The sequence below is a fragment of the Cervus canadensis genome, chromosome 6, assembly GCF_019320065.1.
Source record: "Cervus canadensis isolate Bull #8, Minnesota chromosome 6, ASM1932006v1, whole genome shotgun sequence".
Lineage (NCBI taxonomy): Eukaryota > Metazoa > Chordata > Mammalia > Artiodactyla > Cervidae > Cervus > Cervus canadensis.
Genome location: NC_057391.1, coordinates 27,680,583 through 27,704,375, shown reverse-complemented (window position 1 = coordinate 27,704,375; position 23,793 = coordinate 27,680,583). Strand labels below are relative to the sequence as shown.

The 23,793-nt window shown below is 36.4% G+C and overlaps 1 protein-coding gene across 1 annotated transcript in view; it reads left to right on the top strand.

The window, feature by feature from the left end:
- AQR (aquarius intron-binding spliceosomal factor) overlaps positions 1-23,793 on the top strand; it is a 78,789-nt gene that overhangs the window by 18,874 nt on the left and 36,122 nt on the right. Inside the window, exons 8-17 of the mRNA XM_043471403.1 lie at positions 779-879; positions 3,627-3,703; positions 6,486-6,550; positions 7,709-7,825; positions 9,570-9,683; positions 11,205-11,308; positions 13,497-13,599; positions 16,057-16,177; positions 18,054-18,195; positions 21,318-21,496. Coding sequence (XP_043327338.1) covers positions 779-879; positions 3,627-3,703; positions 6,486-6,550; positions 7,709-7,825; positions 9,570-9,683; positions 11,205-11,308; positions 13,497-13,599; positions 16,057-16,177; positions 18,054-18,195; positions 21,318-21,496 — 1,123 coding nt within the window. The remainder of the gene's footprint in view (positions 1-778; positions 880-3,626; positions 3,704-6,485; positions 6,551-7,708; positions 7,826-9,569; positions 9,684-11,204; positions 11,309-13,496; positions 13,600-16,056; positions 16,178-18,053; positions 18,196-21,317; positions 21,497-23,793) is intronic.

Sequence of the window (23,793 nt, the reverse complement as noted above, 5' to 3'; positions counted from 1 at the left end):
CAGATTTTAGGGAGTTAAGTTAAAATTCAGATTTCTGTATAATACTGTATTGAGAATTTCATTTCCTGCACGTGGGTCGTTTTGCAGACATTCAGATATACAGGCTCATTCATAGATACCAGTTGATGAAGGTTAAAACAGGCACCTATAAATAATTATTACCAGTGGGCTTCCTTGGTGGCTCAGAGGTTAAAGTGTCTGCCTTCAATGCGGGAGACCCAGGTTCGATCCCTGGGTTGGGAAGATCCCCTGGAGAAGGAAATGGTAACCCACTCCAGTACTCTTGCCTGGAGAATCCCATGGATGGAGGAGCCTGGTAGGCTACAGTCCACGGGGTCACAAAGTCAGACACGACTGAGTGACTTCACTTCACTTAAAAATGGATAGGTGCCACGAGAAAGAGTGGTGGTATGGACATCTCCTTATTATGATAGCTGTTTTATGTGCAGTGTTTCAGACTGACTTTTTGAACTTTAAATGTTAATGCTCGTATTTTTCAAACTGAAGTCCTGAATTTTAGAAATAAGAGAGAAAATTTAGAAATTTAGAAATATGAAAGAAAATTTATTACTGAGCTTAAAATCTTAATAAGAAATTTCTTTTGTCTTATTTTTTTTCTATTGACAGGTAATGGAATTGAACTAGTTTTTTAAAGTGTAGGGTATTAGTTTCTTAGATTGCAGCTTTTGTCACGTTCCTATCTGGTTTTATCCCATTGCTCTATATTATATTCTCGCATTGGGGTTATGGCTGATTTAATGCCACATCATTCTTTCAGGCACGATTGGAATTAGAATTAAAAAAGACACCTAAGCTAAGAAAATTCTGGAACTTGATTAAAAAGAATGATGAAAAGATGGATCCAGAAGCAAGAGAACAGTATGTTGCCAAAGCTTTGTTCCATGTTGGTTTGTTACGCTGAGTTGTGGGTCTTAGATATTGCTGACTTGTTTTGTTTTTCCCTTTATGTAGTGCTGAACCAAATAAACGATTAAGAAGTGCTTTTACCTAGAGCATCATAGAAATACTATTTACAAAGTTTCAGTGGAGAAGCCACACATCATCATTTCTCCTTTCCCTTATCTCTGCCCCAGTCACAAGTGTTATCAGCGGTCTTCCCTTTCCCTGTTGTCCATCATAGTTTGTTCATCATGGATGGGTCTCAATTTTCTCCACTGTCTTCAGGCTGTCAGTCCAATTTTTCTTTCTTTTTCCCATTCCTTTATTCTTAACAATGACGTACACACTCCACTTTATACACTTCATTTACTCAATAAATCTAAGTGTTTATTATTTTACTGGGTACTATTATAGGTATAGGCAATATGGCATAGAGCAAAATATAAAGTAATTCCTGCTCTTGTGGAGTTTACATTCTAGTTGGGGGAAGCAGCTAATAACAGATGGATTTGATGATATATTATCCGGTGGCTCATGCTAAGGAGGAAAATAAATGAAGTATACAACGAGTAAGGAAGCAGATGAGGGTGTGGGTTATTTTAATAGTAATTATTATCAATTGGATAAAAGTCTGGTAGCAAGCATTTATGTCATCAAACAAAGTTCTGTTAGTAGGAAGGAAGGGAAGAATCTGTATACTCTGAAGACAGCAGTCCTCAAACTTTTTGGCACCAGGGGCCGGTTCATGGAAGACAGTTTTTCCACAGACCGGGGCAGGGAGTGGGAATGGTTTCAGGGATGATTCTCATAAGGAATTTACAACCTAGATCACAAGGTTTGTGCTTCCATGAGAATCTAATGCTGCTGCTCATCTGACAGGAGGCAGAGCTCAGGCAAGTGATGGGGAGTGGCTGTAAATACAGATAAAGCTTCACTTGCTTTCCTCCTGCTGGGCAGCCCAGTTCCTCATAGGGTTGGGGACCCCTGCTCCAAGAGGTTTGTTCCTCCCCGCCCCCCCCCCCTCTTTCTCTGTCTCTCTCTGTCTCTGTCTGTCTGTCTGTCTGTCTGTCTGTCTGTCTGTCTCTCTCTCTCTCTCTCTCTGAAGCTAACTGGTCTACCTGTGATCTTGCTTTATTTACTCCGTGACTCTTCTAGCAATGATCCTTTTTTCTTTCTTCATCCTCAAATGTTCTTTCCACTCATTTTTTTCCTCCCTCTGCTTATGTATATATGCTTAGGACTCACTTCTTGAGCCTATGATGACTTCTTCTGACTTGTTTTTTCATCCACTTAGGATAATACTCTGTTCACCCATAGATAGCAGTTGAAGTCATAGGTATGAGTAAGATTATGTAATGAAGTATATAAACTGTGAAAAGAGGGTTGAGGATAGAAGGGAAGCTTGGAGTTGTGCTGGTGATCACTGAAAACGAGCGAAACCGAAAAAAGCTGGATGTCAGAGAAACAAGTTTGGGAGTAAGGAAATGAGAGGTATGAGGACAGGAGAACAGGGTCAGAATAGGAATATCCTTTCTTTAACTTCAGACTCCAGTCTCATCTCTTCCATATCTTTCTAACCAATAACCTCTTAATCGGGCTACTTACATGATATCTTTGTGTTATTTGACTACTTTTTAAAAATTTAAACCCTCTCTTCCCATTACCTCAGTATGATTTAATTCCAAATCAATAAACTGTTCATCGTGTCTTAAACATTCCTTTCCTAACCACCTTTGCCCCTCTACTTGACTTAATTGAGGCTAACCTTTTAAGCAGTCTTCCCAGACCAAGTACTAAGCCTGCAGTGCTTGCTTCTGAACTGAAACACACAATGTTTTTCATTGAAACATCAGCTCTTTTTGTAATGATTAGACTGTGTATAGTTGTTTAGAGTGTAAGTTCTATGATCAGACTTACCTAGGTTTCACACTCACCTGCTGTGTAGGTTTGGGCAAGTTACTGTGCCTCTCTGAGCCTCATGTGAAGTCAGGACAGAATAGTACCTGTTTTGTAGGAGTGCTGTCAGCATTAGATTATTTTGTATGATGTCCTTAACACAGCTCAGATCCTAGTGCAGTAGGTGCTCAGATAATGTCAGGCAGTTTGACTAATTAATGTTGGCTTGTGTTACTGATTATATTTTATGATGTCGTCATTTTAAGTATATTTTAGTCATTTCCCTGCTTGTTATTCCCAACAGGGCTGGCATAATCATTTGTAGCTGTCCAATACATGCTGATTGGTTTTTGAATAGTTGGTACATGATGCATCTTAAATTAGTAATGAGTAAAAAGTTGTTTTTTAAACTAACATTTAATTTTTATACATTGTAATACTCTTTAATAATTTAAGCATATTAAAGTATGAAATTGCTCATTTCAACTACATGCTTAAGTATTCGATTTTTAATGTTGAAGGCAGACTATAAATGAAATTTTGAAAACTCCTTTCTAGTCCTGACCTTTAAATCACAAGTGAAAACTTTTATAATAAGACAGAGATGCTTTCTTGGCTGGTTATTAGGCCAGTAATGAGGCTCCTGTTTTCTTCATGTAATGCTGTATTTCTCTCAAGGAAGAAGCTGCTTAAATTATGGTCCTGATTTCAGAGAGAAATGAAACAATTTGAGCAGTGTAAGAAAGGCTGTTCAACATTTAAGTTTTACTTTTGAAATAATTATTTCTCAAAAATAACTTGCTCCCTGTTTGTTATCTCTCTGATTTTAGAGCCTATCAAGAAAGAAGATTTCTTTCACAACTCATCCAGAAGTTTATCTCTGTGCTGAAATCAGTCCCACTTTCTGGTAAAGATCTTTCTTTTCTCAGCTCATTTGTGAAGTTACCATTCAGATGCCCATCTGGTATTTATATTTAGTCTAAAAACTGCTCTCCAAATGATTTTAAATTACATTGACAAGGGATTATGTCCTTCCCTTTTCAAGTATGCTACCTGTCTGAGTATTGTGACTGCCTTAGAAATTCATATCATTTAAGCGCACCAGCATGGTTATTGAAATGTTCATTTATGTAGCAGTTATTTTTGGAGCTTCCTTATAACACACAGGTTTAGATCAAGGTTTCTGGGACATGGTAAACAAGATAGTCACAGACCCTATCCACGTGGCATTTATAATTTGGTACTGAATAATGTTTTCAAGCCATATCAAATACTGTTTAGGAGGGGAAGAGGAGAATTATTTTGAGATATGAGCTATAAGATGAAATGGGAAGTATTTTCCTCCACCGTGATCCCCATGTGGAGTATAAACTTCAAACTATATCACGATTACCCACTGTATATAGATACATATATGTGTGTGTTTATGAGTATGCGCTTGATGTACCAAGAGGATCTAACTACATTCTGCTGGGTTGGCAAGATTGACATAAGCATCTAGTGAGTGCAAATAGGGTATTGTTTACTTAATAAAAGTATGTGTATGCTATGTATGATGTATCATTGGTTGTTAATATTTTATTTTCTAACTGAAATATAATCTAAGAACAGTTCAATAGGTGTACCATATTTATATGCACCAGAGGTTATACCATACATATGGATCAGAGATTGTTGCTTTGTTTAAACTAAAATACAACAATAGTGTACTTACAAGTGTTGACTTTCCCCAAGTAATAGTTTACAACTGAAAATCACACCTGTAATTCAGTGAGGAATAGATAACAATGCTACAGATGCTAATTTACGGTACCAGATTTGGAGTGTAAAATTACTACCAGTATTAGTATAAAGAAAAAATTGTCATATGCTTATAATCTGTTACCTAATGTTTATATATTTAAATCTTTCAGTTAAGCACTTTGAACCTGGAAAGAGGACTTAGATTTGGTTTCCTTGACACAAATATTAATAACGAGAGCCACTAATGTATAATAATTAGTGCCAGGTTGGGAATTCCCTGGTCCACATTATAGGTCTTGGCACTTTCACTCCCTTGGGCCCAGCTTCAGTCCCTGCTCAGGGAACTAAGACCCTACAAGCCATGAAGTGAGGCAGCACCCCACCACCTCGCACCCTCAAAAAATTGATGTCATCTAGAAAGGTTTGAAAGTCAAGTAAATATAACAGTATAGGGCCTGCAGAAATTTTAATGACTAACAAAGCACTAAATGTTGCCATCGTCATAATATATTGTTAGAAAACAAAATTTCTTAGATTGATCTTGAGCTTTAATCAGAATTTATTAACTTGCCGGCAAAGGAAACAACAGGGATGAAAATAGTGTGCCAGCTTAGAAAGGGCATAAAACCAGATGGATTATATAGTTAGAAAACAGAAAACTAATTTTTAAAAGACTGTCTGTAGTTCCATTTTGCAAGGTTATTGCAAACAACTGTCTACATCAGTTGTTATAAAGGAAATCTGTGTAGGATGATTTGAAATGTCAGGGCTGCTATCAAAAGAAGGAAAAAACACACGGTACACATAAAAAGCAAGTGATAAGAATTTACTGGTGTCCAAAATTGGAATAACAGGGCTTCAGCTCGAACAACATGCCTCGTAGGGCCAATTAGTGTAAAAATATACAGCTTTATCCACCAGAACTCAGAAATTGAGTGCCAAGCATCATGTTCTAATTTTAAATAGGCCATTTCCAGTAATTTTCTCAAGCTATAAATAAAAATATGGAATACAGATTTTGCTCATTTTTAAATTTTGGACAAAATTATTTTCCTTTGCCAGTAATAAGAACAGAAGATACAGCAGAGGACCAGTTTGAATGCATTTAATTTAAAAGTCACTTGTTTAAATTCTTTAGTTTTAGCAACTGTATGACCTAGGCTGTGTCTCAGAAACCTGGATTCCAGTTCTAACCGGCCAAAATCAAATGATTTTCTGCTGGTCCTCAGTTCTCACCTATAAGATGAAAGGCTAGTAAGATGTTCTCTGAGGTCTTTTCTAGCCGTGAAATTCTATAGTTATGTTATTTTAGGGTTTGAACTATGGGCATGTGTTACTTACAAAAGTATTCATATTCTTTCTTCACATAAACCCTTCTATTTTCCTATGTACAACAAATGAATAAGTAGATTTAAATAAATTCAAATAAAGCATTTGTAGGACACCTTCTGTAGGTCTAGCACTGGGTTATTCACTGCTGGGAGTCCTTAGACTAGGGACCCTAAATTTTTCTCCTTTTCAGTCGGAACAATCTTGCCAGGATGATTTTAGCTGGTAAAATAGCAGAATATTTTCTGACATTAGGAAAAAATAGAGATTTGTAGCCTGAAAGTATATCATGTCACAGAGTTGTACTTATTTTGAAAACAAAAATGGCCTTAAAAATAAACACTTTAAAAATAGTTTTGCAGGTCTCATTTTTAAAATGTGTCTCTGATGCAAGCTATATTTTTCATTTTCTCCTACTTATAGAGCTTAATGTAAGGGTAAGGCCTGCCCTTTCTGAAAATATGTGAGGTCTGTACTCTGAATCATAGTTAGTCCAATTCTGATGAATGAGATAAATAACCTTATTTAAATAACTAAATAACTGCCAGTTTTAGGATATAGAACCATAGAATGACCTAAGTAAGAAAGTTTTAACATGTTTTCTCTCTTATGTCTAGATCCTGTCACTATGGACAAAGTTCATTACTGTGAAAGATTTATTGAACTTATGATTGATCTAGAGGTAAGAAGTGTACAGTGATTTTTCTTTTTTTTTTTTTTTTCTTTTTCTGTTACATACTCATTAAGGAAGCTAATGATTATATATGCAAGATTAAACCCATGACTATATATGAAATATTTCTTTATCACCTCAAGCTGGCCTTAGTTTGTACCTGTTTCAAGTATCTTATAGAGAAGAAAGTCAAAAGTGATTGACTCTTGAAGTTTCAGGTGACTGTCAAAGGGCTGTGTTTCTATTAAAAACATTATTTAGTAAATCAACATGAGTCCAGCAAGGGCAATTTATTTTCTGTCATGTTTAATTACCCCTTCATAGAGTTTTAGAAAGAGCTGAAGTCATCGGTTTATGGCCATCTTTTTAATCATCTCATTTTTCTAAGTGTGGTTGTTGAAGAAAGATGTAGCTGCTTGCTATTGTCAATTTTTAAAATTAAAATTCTTAAAAAAAATTTCATGCTACTAGGTGTAAGATTTTGATGCAAAGTTCAGATGCAGAGCTGGCGTAGTTGGGATTGAATTCATTTCCTTTCATTTCCTCTCCCTTTTTAATGCAGGAAGTTAAAAGAAAATCCTTTTTGTTCATCTCTTATTGGGAGAGCTAGGGTGGTTTCTAGACACGAGGATTAGAGTATTAGACTAGCTGTCATTCATGAGATCTTCATTCAGATTCAAGCTCTGCTGGAAACTATAATCTCTGAGGATCTCAATAGCCTCCCCATTAACATGAGGTATTTGACTAGATTAGTGGTTTCAGAACCATGTTTGTCATAGTTTCTCAGTATTGTCTTGCTGACTGTCATAGGATGATGTGGGAAGGAGAAACTGAGAAAGGAATCTCCAGTTAGGGATTTTCACTCCCTTTTCTCCATTTCTAAACCTACACACAGTATATATTGGGATTTCACACAGGATTTTGTTTGAAAACTACCGGCCAAGATAGAATCTGAGATTTTTTTTTTCTCCAGTGCTGTATTTTGTTTAGAAACATTACCACTGAGTTTATTTCTAGCATGGACTAGACCCTTTGCTTTGTGCAGTGTCTTTTGAGGGGCTGAAGGTACTCTGTATGTGATTAACACTTCTGCGCTGAGTATCAGTGGACTTCGCCTCTAGCGGGGAGAGCATGCATACTTACTGCTGTGGTGATTACTTTCTCTAGGCCCTACTCCCCACAAGACGCTGGTTTAATACCATCCTGGATGACTCCCACCTTTTGGTTCACTGTTACCTTTCCAATCTTGTTCGTAGAGAAGAGGATGGCCATCTTTTTTCCCAGGTAAGCATTTGTGTATCTGAATATACTTACTGTTTTCATTTCTAAGTTGATTTTTTCTTCCTTCGCCATGCAACTGGGAGTACCAGGGCATGGCGCAAAGTAAATTTTTGCTAAATATTTAGTTGAATGATGTAGATTACAAATTAGTCATTTTAAAGTGAAGCCAAGTCTTGACATACAAAGTGGATGCCTCCTCATGTAGGTGGCCTCTACTAATGTTATATCATCATCTTTTTTTCTCTTCTAAATTCTCATTTTATTAAAACAGTAAAAATTCAGCATTATTAAAATTGAGGAGGATAGTTAATTCTAATAAAACTTTGTTAATATGTGATGTTATCATTGGGCTAAATTATGCATGATATAGTTCCATGTGCTCATATATTTTGATTCTGTGTCAGTGACTACTGTGGACTGTAAATAAATGATAAGCATTAATTTCAAGGGAAGTTATTTAATGTCATTAAATATTAGCAAAGAGCCTAATATCTTGGCTCTCTTTCCATGAGATGATAGTGACGGGCGGTTGGCACAGCGGAAGTGTGTATATACTTGGTCTGCTGCCTTGACTTGAAAGGCAAGTGCGCTTGGTTTCCTGCTTTGTGTAGGAAGGCAGAGTAGTCGGGTTTCCCGTTTCCTACAGTGTCATCCAGAAGAAAAGTCCTCTAACAAACTTCTAACACTTGGCTTTGGTGTGATCACAGCTGGAGATCACATTTTTGTATATATTTACATACTCTCCTAAAAACTCTTCTCTTGTATCTGTGAGCATTCCTTTCTTTCCTATTCTCTTACTAAATTTTACCCAATGATTGGCCGCATGTATTAAAATACATTAAAATCCTAATATTGGGGAGGGGGGATAAATTGGGAGATTGGGGTTGACATATACACGCCACTGGGTATAACTAATAAGAACTTACTGTTTAGCACTGAAAACTCTACTTAGTACTCTGTTATGACCTATTTGGGAAAAGAATCTAAAAAAGAGTGAATATATGTATATGTATAACTGATTTACTTTGCTATACAGCCAAAACTAACACAACACTGTAAATCAACCATACTCCAGAAAAACTTGATTTAAAAAATCCTAATATCTGATCTGCTATAGGTTAGAATTAAGAATAATAAAAATTGGGGGCAATGCAGCCCCAGATTCTGTTGATGCTGCCGTCACAGGGGGAAAGGAGGCCTTCAGCAGTCGCAGGAACTAAGCCAAAGAAAGGGCTTGATGGCCATGGAGACTCAAGAGAGGAATGAATAACTTAGCTTTTCCTCCTACCTTGCTATTTTTTTTTTCTCAATGTAGAGAAGAGTATAGCTAATTGAGAATTGCAAAATTCTGAGTGGCGTAAACCCTCAGGAGTTCCCTCTAATTGTATGGGTCTATATATTTACAGTGATGTAGAGAGATTTTTTTTTTACATTAAAATGATTGACTTCCTTTGATTAGTTCCTTAATGTTTCTTTAGTATTGGGGTTGCAGTTTTAAGTTCTTCCCTGTAGAAGTAGACCAAGTATATGAGATAGATTTAACAATTTATTCACAGTATATACTTTATTCTCACCTAAATAAAACATTTGTACGTGTTCTGAAATGTTTGTTGTAGTGTTTACATTCCAGAGCTTTTCGGTACCTCTAAGAAGGTTTGTGGACTTATTTATTATTTTTAATAGTGTCTGTTTTTGCCTTCTTGCTCTAATGTTTGCACAGTTTGTTAATTTAAATGTATCCTTTCAGCTTTTGGACATGCTTAAGTTCTATACTGGTTTTGAGATTAATGACCAGACTGGAAACGCTCTGACAGAGAATGAGATGACAACTATTCACTATGACAGAATTACTTCTCTCCAGGTAAGGGAAATGCATTATAGCCTTTGCATCTGTTCCGTGAAGTTGTGTCATAAATAATTTAGGTTTTATATAGTACAAATAGGAAAAGTACTTATTTAATAGTATGCTCATCTTGAATTTTTAAAATATTGCTAATTCTGATGGATTTATGAAAGAAAAAGGTTTCTTTTATAGTCCTCAGTCTTGAGAATCAGTATATTGATATTTGACACTCAAAAAATATTAGTTATTGGGCAAATTTGGTGCATTTAAATATCAACTTTATTTTATGAAAGAGTATTTCAACTTGACAAAGTATGTGTGCATACTTCATACATTTTAAAGATAAAGACATGTAATGGGGCTGAAATTTACCAATGCAGCTCAGATATGCCCCCAAAGTACCTTTGTTTTTATTACTGAGCTCATTTTGCTCTTGAACTCCATTTCCTCTGGTGGAAGAAAAAGACTTTTATTTCTTAATTTAAAGTAATTAAGATCCTAAGCTTTTAAAGAGTCTTTTGCGGGGAGGGGGGTGGGGAACGTGTAAAGACACAGCCACACTTAAGTTCGGATTGTCTTTCACCGTCAGGTCCACTATCTCTCAAGGCCATTGCTCTTTTGCACGCAGTCCCAGCTCAGATATCTTTTCCCGCTTTTCTCAGAGCGTTAGTGTTTTCGTTCCTCTGCCTCCGCCCTTGAAGTGACTGTGGCTGGTGTGGTGTGGGCTGTTCTCTCGGCACCGGCAAGGCGCAGCGATTGGTCTCTTGGAGGCTGGTTGTCCGCCTACTGACAAAGTCCCAGTGCTTGACTGGAGTCCTCCTGCGAGCCGACTCCTTCATCATCTGGCTCGGGGAGCTCACTCGCAGGCTTGACGCAGGCTCATTCTGCCGTTGTCTGTGGTGATCGCATGGCAGGCCTTACCCGTGACCTTGGCAGCCTCTGGGCAGTCCTCTATGGCGGACTTCAAAACCTGTGGGTCTTTTCCCTTGGCATCAAGGAGGACTGGAGATGTTACCTCTCACACACTGAAACAAATCAGCATGACGCTGCTCTTTCTGTTTTCTTGCAGCTTGCCCCGTGCTGGTTGGAGGTGTTACCCTGAGAGGCCTCTCCTCCCCGAGAGCCAGAGTCCAGCAGGGTGCATGCGCACTTCGCTGTAGGCCCCCCTCAGACACCTCTTCAGTGGGAGTTGCCCTTGAGACTTCCTTTTAGTTTTGTTAAGCCAGTTCTTAATAATAAAGTGCTTTGTTTTGTTTTCTGTCTTTGTCAGTGAAGCTGGCCTTCCTGGCTCTTATCATGTATATTCAAAATGCGACTTTAGAAATCAAAAACTGTACATTGACTCTGGTTTTACACCCTTGCTAGAACAATTCTGTTTTCTTTTCCCATTGTATCTAGTGCTTTTGAACAAGGCAGAGATCACATTTGAGAAGCATATAAGAAAGAGAAGTGCATTAATATTTTTTAAAAATTTTTTTCTGTTAGGCAGTAAGTTGTTATATGTAAGCATTAATTTTTTTTTTTCGTGTTCTTTTCTAGAGAGCTGCTTTTGCACATTTCCCTGAACTCTATGATTTTGCTCTCTCAAATGTGGCAGAAGTAGATACTCGGGAATCCTTGGTCAAGTTTTTCGGACCTCTTAGGTAAGGCAGTATGAAAGGACGACTGGATTTTAATTTTCTTTATTTGCTTTTAGTTATTTTTGCACTGTTTTAGGTGATATTATTTGTTGCACTACTATTTATTAACAGTTAAAACTAGCTTCTCTCTAGCTTTTCTTATCTTTGGGTTACTTAAATATAATTATACATCTCTCTTTTTTGTAAAATTTATATCTTTATCTTTTAAAAAAAAATTTTTCTTTGTCATAGCTTTCTTTTTTATATTTTTTTATAACTTATACAGTTTTCCTAGGTTATAGGGTTTGAACCTAGGTAGTTGGTTGCCTGATTTCTGAGCCCTAATTTTTTTTTTTTTGAGGAGTAATTGACATAAAATATTATATTAGCATCATATGTATAATGTAATGATTTAATATTTATATTTATTGTGAAATTGATCACTGCAAGTCTAGATAGCATTCATCTTCAAGCATGTAGAACTTTATTGGTCTTGTAATGAGGACTCTGTTAAGATATGAATTCTGCCCAAATTGATCTATAGATGTAAGTATATTCCAGTCAAAATCTCAGCAGAAAATTTTATAGAAATTGCCAAGCTTACTCTAAAACTAATATGGAAAGGCAAAGGAGCTAAGATAGTCAAAACCATTTTTGAAAAAAACAAAGAGGATTTCCACTATCTAACTTCAAAACTTACTATAAAGTCACAGTAATCAAGACATTGTGGTATTGAAAACAGGGTAGACATAGATCACTGGAATAGAGTCGAGTGAAATAGACCACACATGTATAATTAGTTGGTTTTTGACTCAGGTGACAAGTCAACTCAATGGGAAAAGGCTAATTTCAACAGTGGTGCCAGAACAATTGGACATCAATATGCAAACTATGAAACTTGACCAATTCCTCATATCATATACACAGATTAACTCTATAAATCATAGGCATAAATATCACAATTAAAACTTACAAGAAGTATAGGAGAGAATCTTTGTCATTGTGCTTTGTGCAAAGTTTTCCATAGATACCAAAGCACAGTCCATAAAGGAAAAAGACTGATAAATTGGACTTGGTCAAAATTTGAAATTTCCATTTGAAAGACATTGTTAGGAGGATGAAAAGAGAAGCCCCATACTGGGAGAAAATACTGGCTAAATTCATATCTGATAATGGACTAGTATCCAGACAGCTTAGAACTCAGTAACAAGAGAAAACTTAATGGCTGTAGATATGAACAGATAATTCACCAAAGAAAATATATAGATTTCAGTGAGTCTGTAGAAAGGTACTAGTATCATTTGGCATTATTAGTTATTCAGGAAAAGCAAACTTAAATCAAAATGAGATACCACTATAGACCTATTAGAATCCTTTATAAAAGCAACAAGATACTGACTCTTAACAAAGATGTGGAACAATTGCAATTCTTATGTATTGCTGATGAGAATTCAAAGTGGTAGTGCCACTTTGGAAAAAATTTGATAGTTTCTTACACAGTTTAGCATGCGCTGACTGTGTGATCTGGTGTTCTCAGACATACCCACGAGAAATGGAAACTTAGATTCACAGAAAAATCTGTCCAGAGATTTATATAGTAGCTTTATTAATAGTTGTCAAAACTGTTATTTTCATTGAAGCGACAGGTTTATTATTGTTCAGATTTTTTGCTCTTATTCAAATCTGAATAACCATAGGTTGTCAGTCGTTCATTCAAGTAAAACATGTGTGCAAAGGATATACCTCCCATTCTGTCACACAGCATTTCTAAAAAACAGACACTCAAGTCCAAATTTAATAACATTAATAAATCTTTGCTGTTTCATCATGGACATTTTAAAAATAGACTTTTTTTTTAAAAAAACGACTGTGGCAGCAGGAATGCCATGACCACCTACAGCACTGGATGGTGCCACTTCCTTGATCCAGGCCGCCAGCTTTACCCACTGTCACATTTTCCTGTCACTGTACATGTAAAGACAGTGGGAAAAAGTCTGAATAATGTCTTGGTATTAATATGAAAAAATGTCCTTGAAGCCTCCCTGAAAAGATCTAAGGACTATGAGAGTTTTACAGAAGACTTTGAGAAGTCTGTATTGTAAGTTTAATATTCATATCTGATTTCATATATTTGTTGCCTGTAAAATTACTTTTCAAAAGTGAAGTTATAATTATAAGACAATATTCTGATCTCAATATTTTTATTCTGCAGTTCCAATACCCTCCACCAGGTGGCATCATACCTCTGCTTGTTACCAACCCTTCCTAAAGCTGAAGACACGACTTTTGATAAAGGATTTCTTCTAGAATTGTTGGTAAATATTAGTGTTCCTTGAATTATGCATGTTTTTCCTACTTTAATCATTCTTGAAGATGTAGGTTGGTAGAGATATTTTTTTCTGGGCTAAAAAATTGGTAGATTCTTTTACCTGGTTTGGATCATATCAGCATTTGATTTTGTCAGATTTCTTTTTAATCTCTTACCTCTTAAAACTGCTTTCTGGTGTGGATTCATTCCATGCAGACATTTGTGAGCAACATCTGTGTCAAGCACCAGATTAAAGACCCTGGGGATACAGAGATGACCAACAGCATTTCTGCCTTTAAGTGATCACAGTTACATTCACACACACACATACATGGATAATACACATATATATTCATATCATTCATCTGTTTATTTTTCATTTTATTACTTAGATATAGCACCTTGAATATTAAACCATACCTTTATCACTAGAGAATTCATGAATGTTTAGAAATAGAGAAAATTATCACTTCCTCAGTCATTTTGGGAAATGAGTCTTAGTTTGAGCATTAACTCAAGCTTTTTGTGAAGTTTTATTTTTTTTAGTGCAGTTTTAGGTTCACAGCAAATTTGAGGGAAATGGATATACTTTACTTTTTAAACTTCCATAAAATATTTCCGAAAGAGGATGATTATTTAACCATACCCTACCATGAGTATCTAGGTTGTTTGCAATGTTCACTCTTACAAATAATAATGCAGTCCTAATACAGGCCTCTTTGTGCTCAGATGTGGACCTTTAGGAGAGGTATCTAGAAGGGAAATTATTTGATTGAAGCATGTGCTTATTTAGAAGGTAAAAGATGCAGCCTGACTGTCCTTCAGAAGCTGTATGTTCCCATCAATGGTGTGTCAAGTCTGTCTCCTTCAGCTCTTTTCAGCATTGGGTGTTATGAGTGTCCCAGTTTGCCAGTCTCATGGGTTTTTAAAAAAAAAGCTTGTTTTAATTCTTTGTTTCCTGATTACTATAAGATTGGGTTGTCTTTTGTATGTTTCAAACATATTTTTATACCTATATAAACTTACACTGCATGAAGGTGTGTTGTACATATCTTTTTTTACACATAATAATAGGCAAATGGTTTTGAGATATATTTCAAGTTAATATAAGGTTTAAAACACAGTTCCTAACTGTAAAGAGGAAGATGATATGCTTGTTTTTGGGTAGTAACAGGAAGCTATTTGTAGCAGGTGTTTTAAGCTTCGTGACAGGTGTTTAATGCCATTTGGAGAGAAATTCTTGGGAAGGGTTTTAAATTAACCAAGTATGGAGAATACTTTTTATCCATGTATTCACTGGGATGAATTGTGTGTCTTGGGTCACTTTCTTTGCCTTCCTTCTTACAAGTCACTTTTCATTGTCTCTGACTGAAAGTCCTTTCTAAAAATTCCTTGTCCTATTTTCTGACAATGTAAAATCTTCTCTGGTAAGTCAGGTTTTGGAGATTAATAATATATCCTTACTATAGAAAGAAATGAGGATTTTTCCAGGAACCTTTCTAATGGAAAATTGGTTTGAGTATAAAATTGATCCTGTCTATGCTTTTTAGGGTCTTACAGCTAAAATTTCATCCTTAAAATTTAAATAGTTAAGTGAAAAGAAAACAGTTTTAAAAATTTATAGTGCTATATCATTATCTTTCATTTTCTCCCTCTCTTAAAACATTTTCACAGGCTTTGAATTCTGCTTATATCCAACCAAATTATAATTAAAAAGTTAGGATATGCATATTCTTTACATGATAGCACGGTATCTTCTTTTCTACAGTAATATCTTTACTGAAAAGAATGTAACACGTTTTTCAAATATTATTTTAGCATCTCTTAACTAGGTAACAAACTTATTCCTATATTTGAGATAGATCTCTAAAATACTAACAATGGAGGGGTACATAGAGGTCATTAAGTCCAGCTCTCTCTTTCTCATTTTACAAAGAATACTGAAGCCAAGTTATTAATAAACTTACCCAGATTGTTTAACCAGTTAGTACAAGAATGAAAACCACAGCCTAGGACTTAGGGCCCCCATTTTGTTCTTGTATTAATGAGTGCTGTGTGCTATAGCATTATCTTTTTTAAGGTCTCAGCATGTGCCAAGCTCTTTGACACTGTTTTACAGGATTCCATTTCATTTTTATAGGAAACCTAAGAGGGGAGTTAATCTGTTTTATTGAAAAGGGAATTAAAATCAGGGAGTTTGCAGTAACTTGCCCAGCATCTACATAGCCGTAAGTAGAGTTGCTGGGAGTTAAACTCAGATCTGTCGAATTCCAAAGTTCATCATAATCAGTACCTCTTTCATATTTGATTTGTGGAGAACGTGGAAAAAGGAAAAAACATCTCTTGTTAAGTTTTATGAAAATTGTTAAACTTCTCATTCCATACATCATGGTGAATTTTTTAATAAGTTATTTTGATTAAAAAAAGATGTTTCTGACTTTGATCCTAAACTTGATTCTTTTAGGTATCTCGTCATGAGCGTCGAATTTCTCAGATTCAGCAGTTGAACCAAATGCCTTTGTATCCAACTGAGAAGATCATATGGGATGAAAATATTGTCCCAACTGAATACTATTCTGGGGAAGGTATGATAATGAAGTACAGCATTCAGATGTAATGTGAAAATTAGTCTAGAAGTCATCGTATGTACCTGAACATACTTCTATATGCTGTATCAGTCAGTTCAGTTCAGTTGCTCAGTCGTGTCCGACTCTTTGCGACCCCATGGACTGCAGCACGTCAGGCCTCCCTGTCCATCACCAACTCCCGGAGTTTACTCAAACTCATGTCCATTAAGTCGGTGATGCCATCCAATTATCTCATCCTCTGTCGTCCCCTTCTCCTGCCTTCAATCTTTCCCAGCATCAGGATCTTTTCAAATGAGTCAGTTCTTTGCATTAGATGACCAAAGTATTGGAGTTTCAGCTTCAGCTGAATATTAATGAATTCCAGTGAATATTCAGGACTGATTTCCTTTAGGATGGACTGGTTGGATCTCCTTGCAGTCCAAGGGACCCTCAAGGGTCTTCTCCAACACCACAGTTCAAAAGTATCAATTCTTTGGTGCTCAACTTTCTTTATAGTCCAACTCTCAGATCCATACATGACTACTAGAAAAACCATAGCTTTGACTAGACAGACTATTTGACTATTACTTTGTTGGCAAAGTAATATCTCTACATTTTAATATGCTGTCTAGGTTGGTCATAATTTTTCTTCCAAAGAACAAGCGTCTTTTAATTTCAGGACTGGAGTCACCATCTGCAATGATTTTGGAGCTCAAAAAAATAAAGTCTGTCACTGTTTCCACTGTTTCCCCACCTATTTGCCATGAAGTGATGGGACCAGATGCCATGATCTTCATTTTGTAAATGTTGAGTTTTAAGCCAACTTTTTCACTCTTCTCTTTCATTTTCATCAAGAGGCTCTTTAGTTCTTTTTTGCTTTCTGCCATAAGGGTGGTGCCATCTGCATACCTGAGGTTATTGATATTTCTCTCAGCAATCTTGATTCCAGCTTGTGCTTCATCCAGCCCAGCGTTTCTCATGATTTACTCTTCATACATTAGGGTAATTTTCTGGTACCCTCAGGTGCAACTGTAGAAGCTAGAAACTATTCAGTGTTTTGAATGCTTAGCATTAAGAATTTTTATTAAACTTAAGCATTCCCTAATGAATAGTGGTGTGTGTGTGTGTGTGCGCGCACATCATGCTGTATAAAATGTGCCCATAACACTGTGTTTTAAGGAGACCTAATAATGCTATAAATGTAACTTTAGTTATGTCACTGGAAATGTATTTTGGGGTTCTTCTTTTTTGGCCTTTTGATGTAGGTGCTGAGTGCTTGGTTATTTATTATCCAAGGTAAATAGAGTTACATGAGGGTAATAGAAAGAATATTATTCACTAATATTGTCAGAGAAGGGAAAGAACTCCAGGAATAACATAAAGTCAATGCCTTATCCTTAAAGTTCTATCAGAAAGGCAAAGGTTCAGAACACAGTGGTGATCACTGAAGATAGAGTTATGTAATATAATATGCTAATTCAGTTTCCTTGGTAAATTTGGTCATGGGCTGTGTTTATAGTAGCATTATTTACCTTGAGATTTGCCAAATGTAAATTAGGTGGTAAGGAAAGAATTTTTTAGAACCCTTGTGTCAGTTCTTTTAAGTATCTTTAAGCACTATTTAGAAGCACTGTTTGCATATGAGTCATAGATGTACAGATTACGTGTATTAATGAAATTCATCCTTTATTCCCAATCTTAATATATGGCATTTGTTAACTTGGTTTCAGTTTCTGTATGGAAACAAAAATAAGACATTTTCAAATATGCTGTATTTTAAACACTGTTAAATTAGGTTCTTAACAAATTTGTGGTGCCTTTTTTTTATATATATAAAGCAGATGTCTGATTAAGAAAAAAAAAAATTCAGTACGGGTGTTATTTTCCTTTTCAGGTTGTCTTGCTCTTCCCAAGTTGAATTTGCAGTTTTTGACTCTTCATGACTACCTTCTAAGGAACTTCAATCTCTTCCGCCTAGAATCAACTTATGAAATTAGGCAGGACATCGAGGATAGTGTCAGCAGAATGAAGCCATGGTTAGTAAATTGGTTCCACTCGCAACAAAGAGATGCAAACAGTGGCTGACATACTTCTGTCAGAAACCTCACACATATTTAGAAATAATACATCTGGCGTGAAGATGCACTTTAAAATATGAAATATTTACTCTTTGAGAAATTCTTCAATGTGAATTAGATATATCCAAAATACTAAAATAGAAAATATGTTTCTGGGTACTTGGGAGTGAGACTGAGGGAAAAGCAGGAGAGATCATTGCTCTGGGAGGTGGGGTGGGAGTGGGAATAAGTCGGGCGATAGTTAAAGGGTAAGGAGGGAAGGGGATGGGCTGGCCAGCGGGCGTGTACTCGGCAGGGCAGTTTACGTCCTGCGAGAAGCTTATGATAAAGGGGTATTCTGTTACCCCAACTGCTCTTGCGGCTATCACCACTAGTCTCGGTCAGCCTCTCTGAAGGACCTGGCAGGAGATGAGGGGCATAGCTGAACTTTGCACGGAGCGGAATATTAGAAAATCTTCCCTGGCCCTCCCTCCATAGGTTGCCTTATAGAGACAGAATCGTCAGCCCTCACTTTTAGGGCCTGTTGAGTAGGTTCCATCATTTGAGGAACTTTTCTGGCCCAAACTCGACTTTCCACCTGCTAGCTTACGTCTGGAACTCCTTTAGCTAAGAAAAGCCTTTCATTCTGTTGTAGGCAGTTCTGCATTATAAGATCTGTGAAGATTAGTTTTGCTTTTCAGACTTGACTTTGGGTAAATGCCTTTCATTCACTGTTTCATTTGAAGTATGAAATTATTACTGGCCATAAGTTACATATCACAAATGACTGAAAATGAGTAAAATAATTCTGTAAAATGAATTTTCATCACATTAGTGTCACACCATGCAGAAATATATATAATTATACTGCATTCTTTGTGAAAAGCTTAATGTGTTTTAAATGTGAGCTGATTCAGGTATCTTCCAGGCCTCTCTCCTGACTAATTATAGAAAGCTGCATGGACTCTGTGATTATGATCCATTTTTTTTCACTTCCATATTTTATTTCATACACAGTTCTATTTTTTAATTAATTATTATGTGGAAAGTTATTCTGGGTGAGACTGTAAAACACAGCATAAAATATTTTTGACTTAATAATCAGTTGAGTCAGTGGGCAGGCCAGCACTATGAAATTTGTATACCCTCTGGCTAATCATCTCTGCCCACAGCTTTGCTGAAATCACTGCCCATTGTTTGAACCCTGGGGGGAGTGCTTGATCAGAGAGCTGCCTTACAATTTATGGCTACCTTGCACTTAATATGTTCAGCTTCTGGACCAAATTTTGATCATTTTGCAAAATAGGGACTTCATAGCTAGTAGTTCATCAACTAGAATGCACTTACACTTTACTTAAATGCCAAATAAAGCAATAATACTTAGAGTTCTTATGGTCTATTAATAAAGTAATTTTTTTAGCTTACATTATTTTCTGCGAGTAGAACATATGTCTTTTTGGAGATAACTTCTGATAATAAGTTTTTCTAAATTTTGAAAAATTTATTTTTCTGCCCATCATTGAAAACTGTTAAAACCAATGAGGTCTAAAAGGGTGGGTCTTCTTTCTGTTTCATGTCTTGAAGGAGGCAAAGTAGTAGAGGCATTTTTACTCATTGCCCAGCTCTAATCATCTTTTCAGCCTGTTGAAACTGCTGAGCAGTGTAAGAGGATGTGCTTACGAGGGTCTGAAAGCTGTACTTTTTTAATACCTCATGTTGCAGGTAGATTTTATAAAGAGGGAAGGAATTGGAGAGAGTAGATTAGTGGTTGCTTGGGAGTAGGAACAGGATTGACTGCAAGTGGGTGAGGGATATCTTTTAAAGCATGATGAAAATGTTCTATAATTGAATTGTGGTGATGGATGGACAACTTTATAAATCTACTGAAAATTACTGAATTACACATTTACAATGAATGAATTTTGTGGTCTATCAGCTATATTAAAGTTGTAAAGAATGGAGAAGGCGATAGAAAATTATTACAGAAGCTTTTATGCTCAAGGTAATGCCTTTTTAGGGGGCTTCCTTGGTGGCTCAGATGGTAAAGAATCTGCCTAAAATGCAGGAGACCCAGGTTCAGTTCCTGAGTCTGGAAGATCCCCTGGAGAAGGGAATGGCAATCTGCTCTGATATTCTTGCCTGGAGAATTCCACGGACAGGAACCTGGAGGGCTAGTCCATGAGATCGCCAAGTCGAACATGCCTGAGCAACTAACACACACACATTACCTTTTAGAAATTGTGTCAGTACTAGCCAAGTCATTGGAATAGCAAACTTTATTAAATTAGATTCAGTCTGATATCATGTAGTTTTGCAATTTTTTGTTATTTACAAAAGCCTTAGGATATTGATTTTCCTTGTCTTGGTAAGCATGTTATTTTAGGCAGTACTTTCCAATTTTGGAGTGTTGCTGCAGTTTTTAATATTACAAAGTTCCCAAATACACTATTTAGTGTAAAAGCTCAAGCACTAATATAAGAAGATATAATGAGTATTTGCATGTTAGTGGTTCTCGTTATTAGACCTAGCTTGATTATTCCCCACCCTCCCATTCATGGCAATATCTTTTCAATATCTTACATATTGTCCCCTAAAGAAAGCTTTTGCATAGATATCATTTGCTTATCTTTAGTTTTTTTAAGTCTAATTTGTTCTAAAACATTTTGAAACAGCTTTTAGAAATATTCCCTGATGGCTCAGATGGTAAAGAATCTGCCTGCAGTGCGAGAGACCTGGGCTTATTCCCTGGATCAGGAAGATCCCTTAGAGAAGGAAATGGCTACCCACTCCAGTACTCTTGCCTGGAGAATTCCATGGACAGAGGAGCCTGGCAGGCTACAGTCCATGGGCTCACAGAGTTGGATACAACTGAGCAACTATCTAAAGAGGGGGAGAGGGCAAAAATATAAAACTGAATGCTGGATAATTTTATTCTTTAACAAAATGGCTCAGCTCTTACATATATAAATTACATGTTTTTCTTAAGATTTCCATATTATTGTTAGGGCTTAAATACTAGTAATTTAGTTACTAGTTTAACTTGCCCAAAAGTTGGGCAAAGTTATTTCTTGTTTGAGTAATCATCTGCTTCTGCTTTTTAGGCAGTCAGAGTATGGCGGTGTGGTGTTTGGTGGCTGGGCTCGAATGGCCCAGCCCATTGTGGCGTTCACTGTGGTTGAGGTTGCTAAACCCAACATAGGTGAAAACTGGCCAACCCGAGTTCGTGCGGATGTTACCATCAATCTGAATGTCAGAGATCACATCAAAGATGAGTGGGAAGGTAATTTTGTATTTCAAGAAGTGGTTACCTTTTGTCTTTTACTTTATAGACTTTTGCTTAGAGCATTAGCAAAAACACATATACTAAATATTGCCCTTTTAAGTGTACTAAATTTTATCTTTTAAGTTTGGCTTAAAAAATGGCAATTGATTTATAATTATTACTAGTAAAAACACCAAGGATCATACAGAATAATAAATACCTTAATACTTTACTAGAAAGCATAAAATAGCATGCATATCAGAGTGTTTTAAAAATTGCAGTTGGCAGAGCTGAGAAGAGAGCATTTTAAATGTTAAAATGTGTCAGAAATGGCTTGTAAACTGATTTAAATTGGCATTTTTCTATTCCCAGCTGTCTGTGACAGCTTTCACTACCCTGTTGTGAGAAACCGGAGCTGGTGGGCTTTATCTCCTTCTACCTTTGTGGCGTGCCAGAAGGAAAGGGATAGTCCCTTAATGGATCAGTTTTCAGAAATTACTGCTCTCGATACCGCTATTTGTAACTTCAGGGACTGTATGATACATTTGTCAAATAATTTTGAAGGAATCCAGCAACAAAGCTGGCCAGGTGTTTAACAAATGGCCACAGTAGTGGGTAGAGTTTGTGACAGATTGTTTTTATGACTCCTGTATCCCTCAAAACTGTTCCAATCTGGCACATTTCACATCTAAAATAATGTATACTTTTGTTATTGCTGAACTGTGAGAGAGGCGTTCAGTTGCTGAGGAAGGTCTTACATTTATTCTCCTTAGAGCTTGAGGAGGTATTAATATAAATACTGTTTTACATAGTGGGTAATGAACTTAAGTAACTTACTGGCTACCCCTAGAAGTACTAGTGATGCCTGGAAATAAAACTTGGGGGGAAACAAAGACCCTTTGTAGAGATATATAGACAAGCTCTCATTATGATGTTAAAGGGGAAAGGGCGTTCTTTACCCCAAACCCCTTGGGAACCCCTTACTTCCATTACTTTGGAGACTGCTAATCAGAAGGCCATCAAGTCATCTTATTTTTTTTTTTTTAATGGACCTCTGGCAGATGAGAAATAGAATGGGTAAATTTTGATGGGCAAGATAGGAAACATTAGGGTATTGTGGGATGAGTGATTTATTTGGGGCAGTGGTCCCCAGTCTTTTTGGCACCAGAGACAGGTTTCGTGGAAGACAGTATTCCATGAATGGTAGTAGGGGGATGGTTTGGGGATGATTCAAGTGATAACATTTATTGTGTACTTTGTTTCTATTATTATTACACTCTGGTATATAGTGAAATAATTATACGACTCACCATAATGCAGAATCAGATCGTCAGGCATTAGATTCTCGTAAGGAGCATTCACCATAGTGAGGTTCACACTCCTATGAGAGTCCAATGCTGATCTGGCAGGAGGCAGAGCTCAGGTGGTGCCTGGGAGTTGGGACCCCAACAGGGGCATGGTGGGTAGAAGAATATTTTCTGGGAAGCCAGAGCCAAAATGCAGGCCCTTCATTGGTTCCAGATAGAGCAACCAAATAAAAAATGAGAGAGAAGTTCTGTAAACAGTAATGAGCATTGTCCTGTAAAAAACAAGTTTTGCAGAAATGAAGCTAAATACTATACAAGATCGTTGTCTCTTCAAGAAAGGATGAAGCTCAGGTCATTCTCTTCTCCATTACCCCATTTAAAATTACAGAAACAGAATTAATGAAACTGAAATATCTAGAAGACAGAGCCAGGATGGAGTAAATGCAAATGGTTGAAAGAGTTGAGATTATTGTAATACAAGTATTTTTAATGTGGACTGAGACATCCCACAGTATCCCTTTGTGAAGAAAAAAAGTGACATTGGTAGAGACAAAATTACTTCTCAGGCCCAACTGTTTGACTCTAAGACTTGGAGGTTTCAATGAGTTGTGTGCATCAGAAGTTATATAGGCAGTGCAACTCACATAGTAGATCATTTCCTCTTCGTTTTCATTGTTCTCCTGCTTCATTGCCTAGACTTTGTTGGGAAATAAGCAATCAATTCATTATTATGAGTCAGTTATTATTTCTAGCACACTTGAACCATATTCCATATTGAAGCCACCAGAATGGTGCTAATAGTATTAGCCACACTCACATTTGCTGATTTGATTGAGTTGTTTATCTTGTTACCAAGGTTATGAGCAAGCAAAATGTTTATATTTGCATTCATACTATACAATAACTAATAAAAAATGAATGAGAAAAAAAATGACATGTAGCATTACATGCTGTGTGGTCTAAATAAAAATCCCTCATCTTCCAGTATGTTTGCTTTTAATAGAGCTG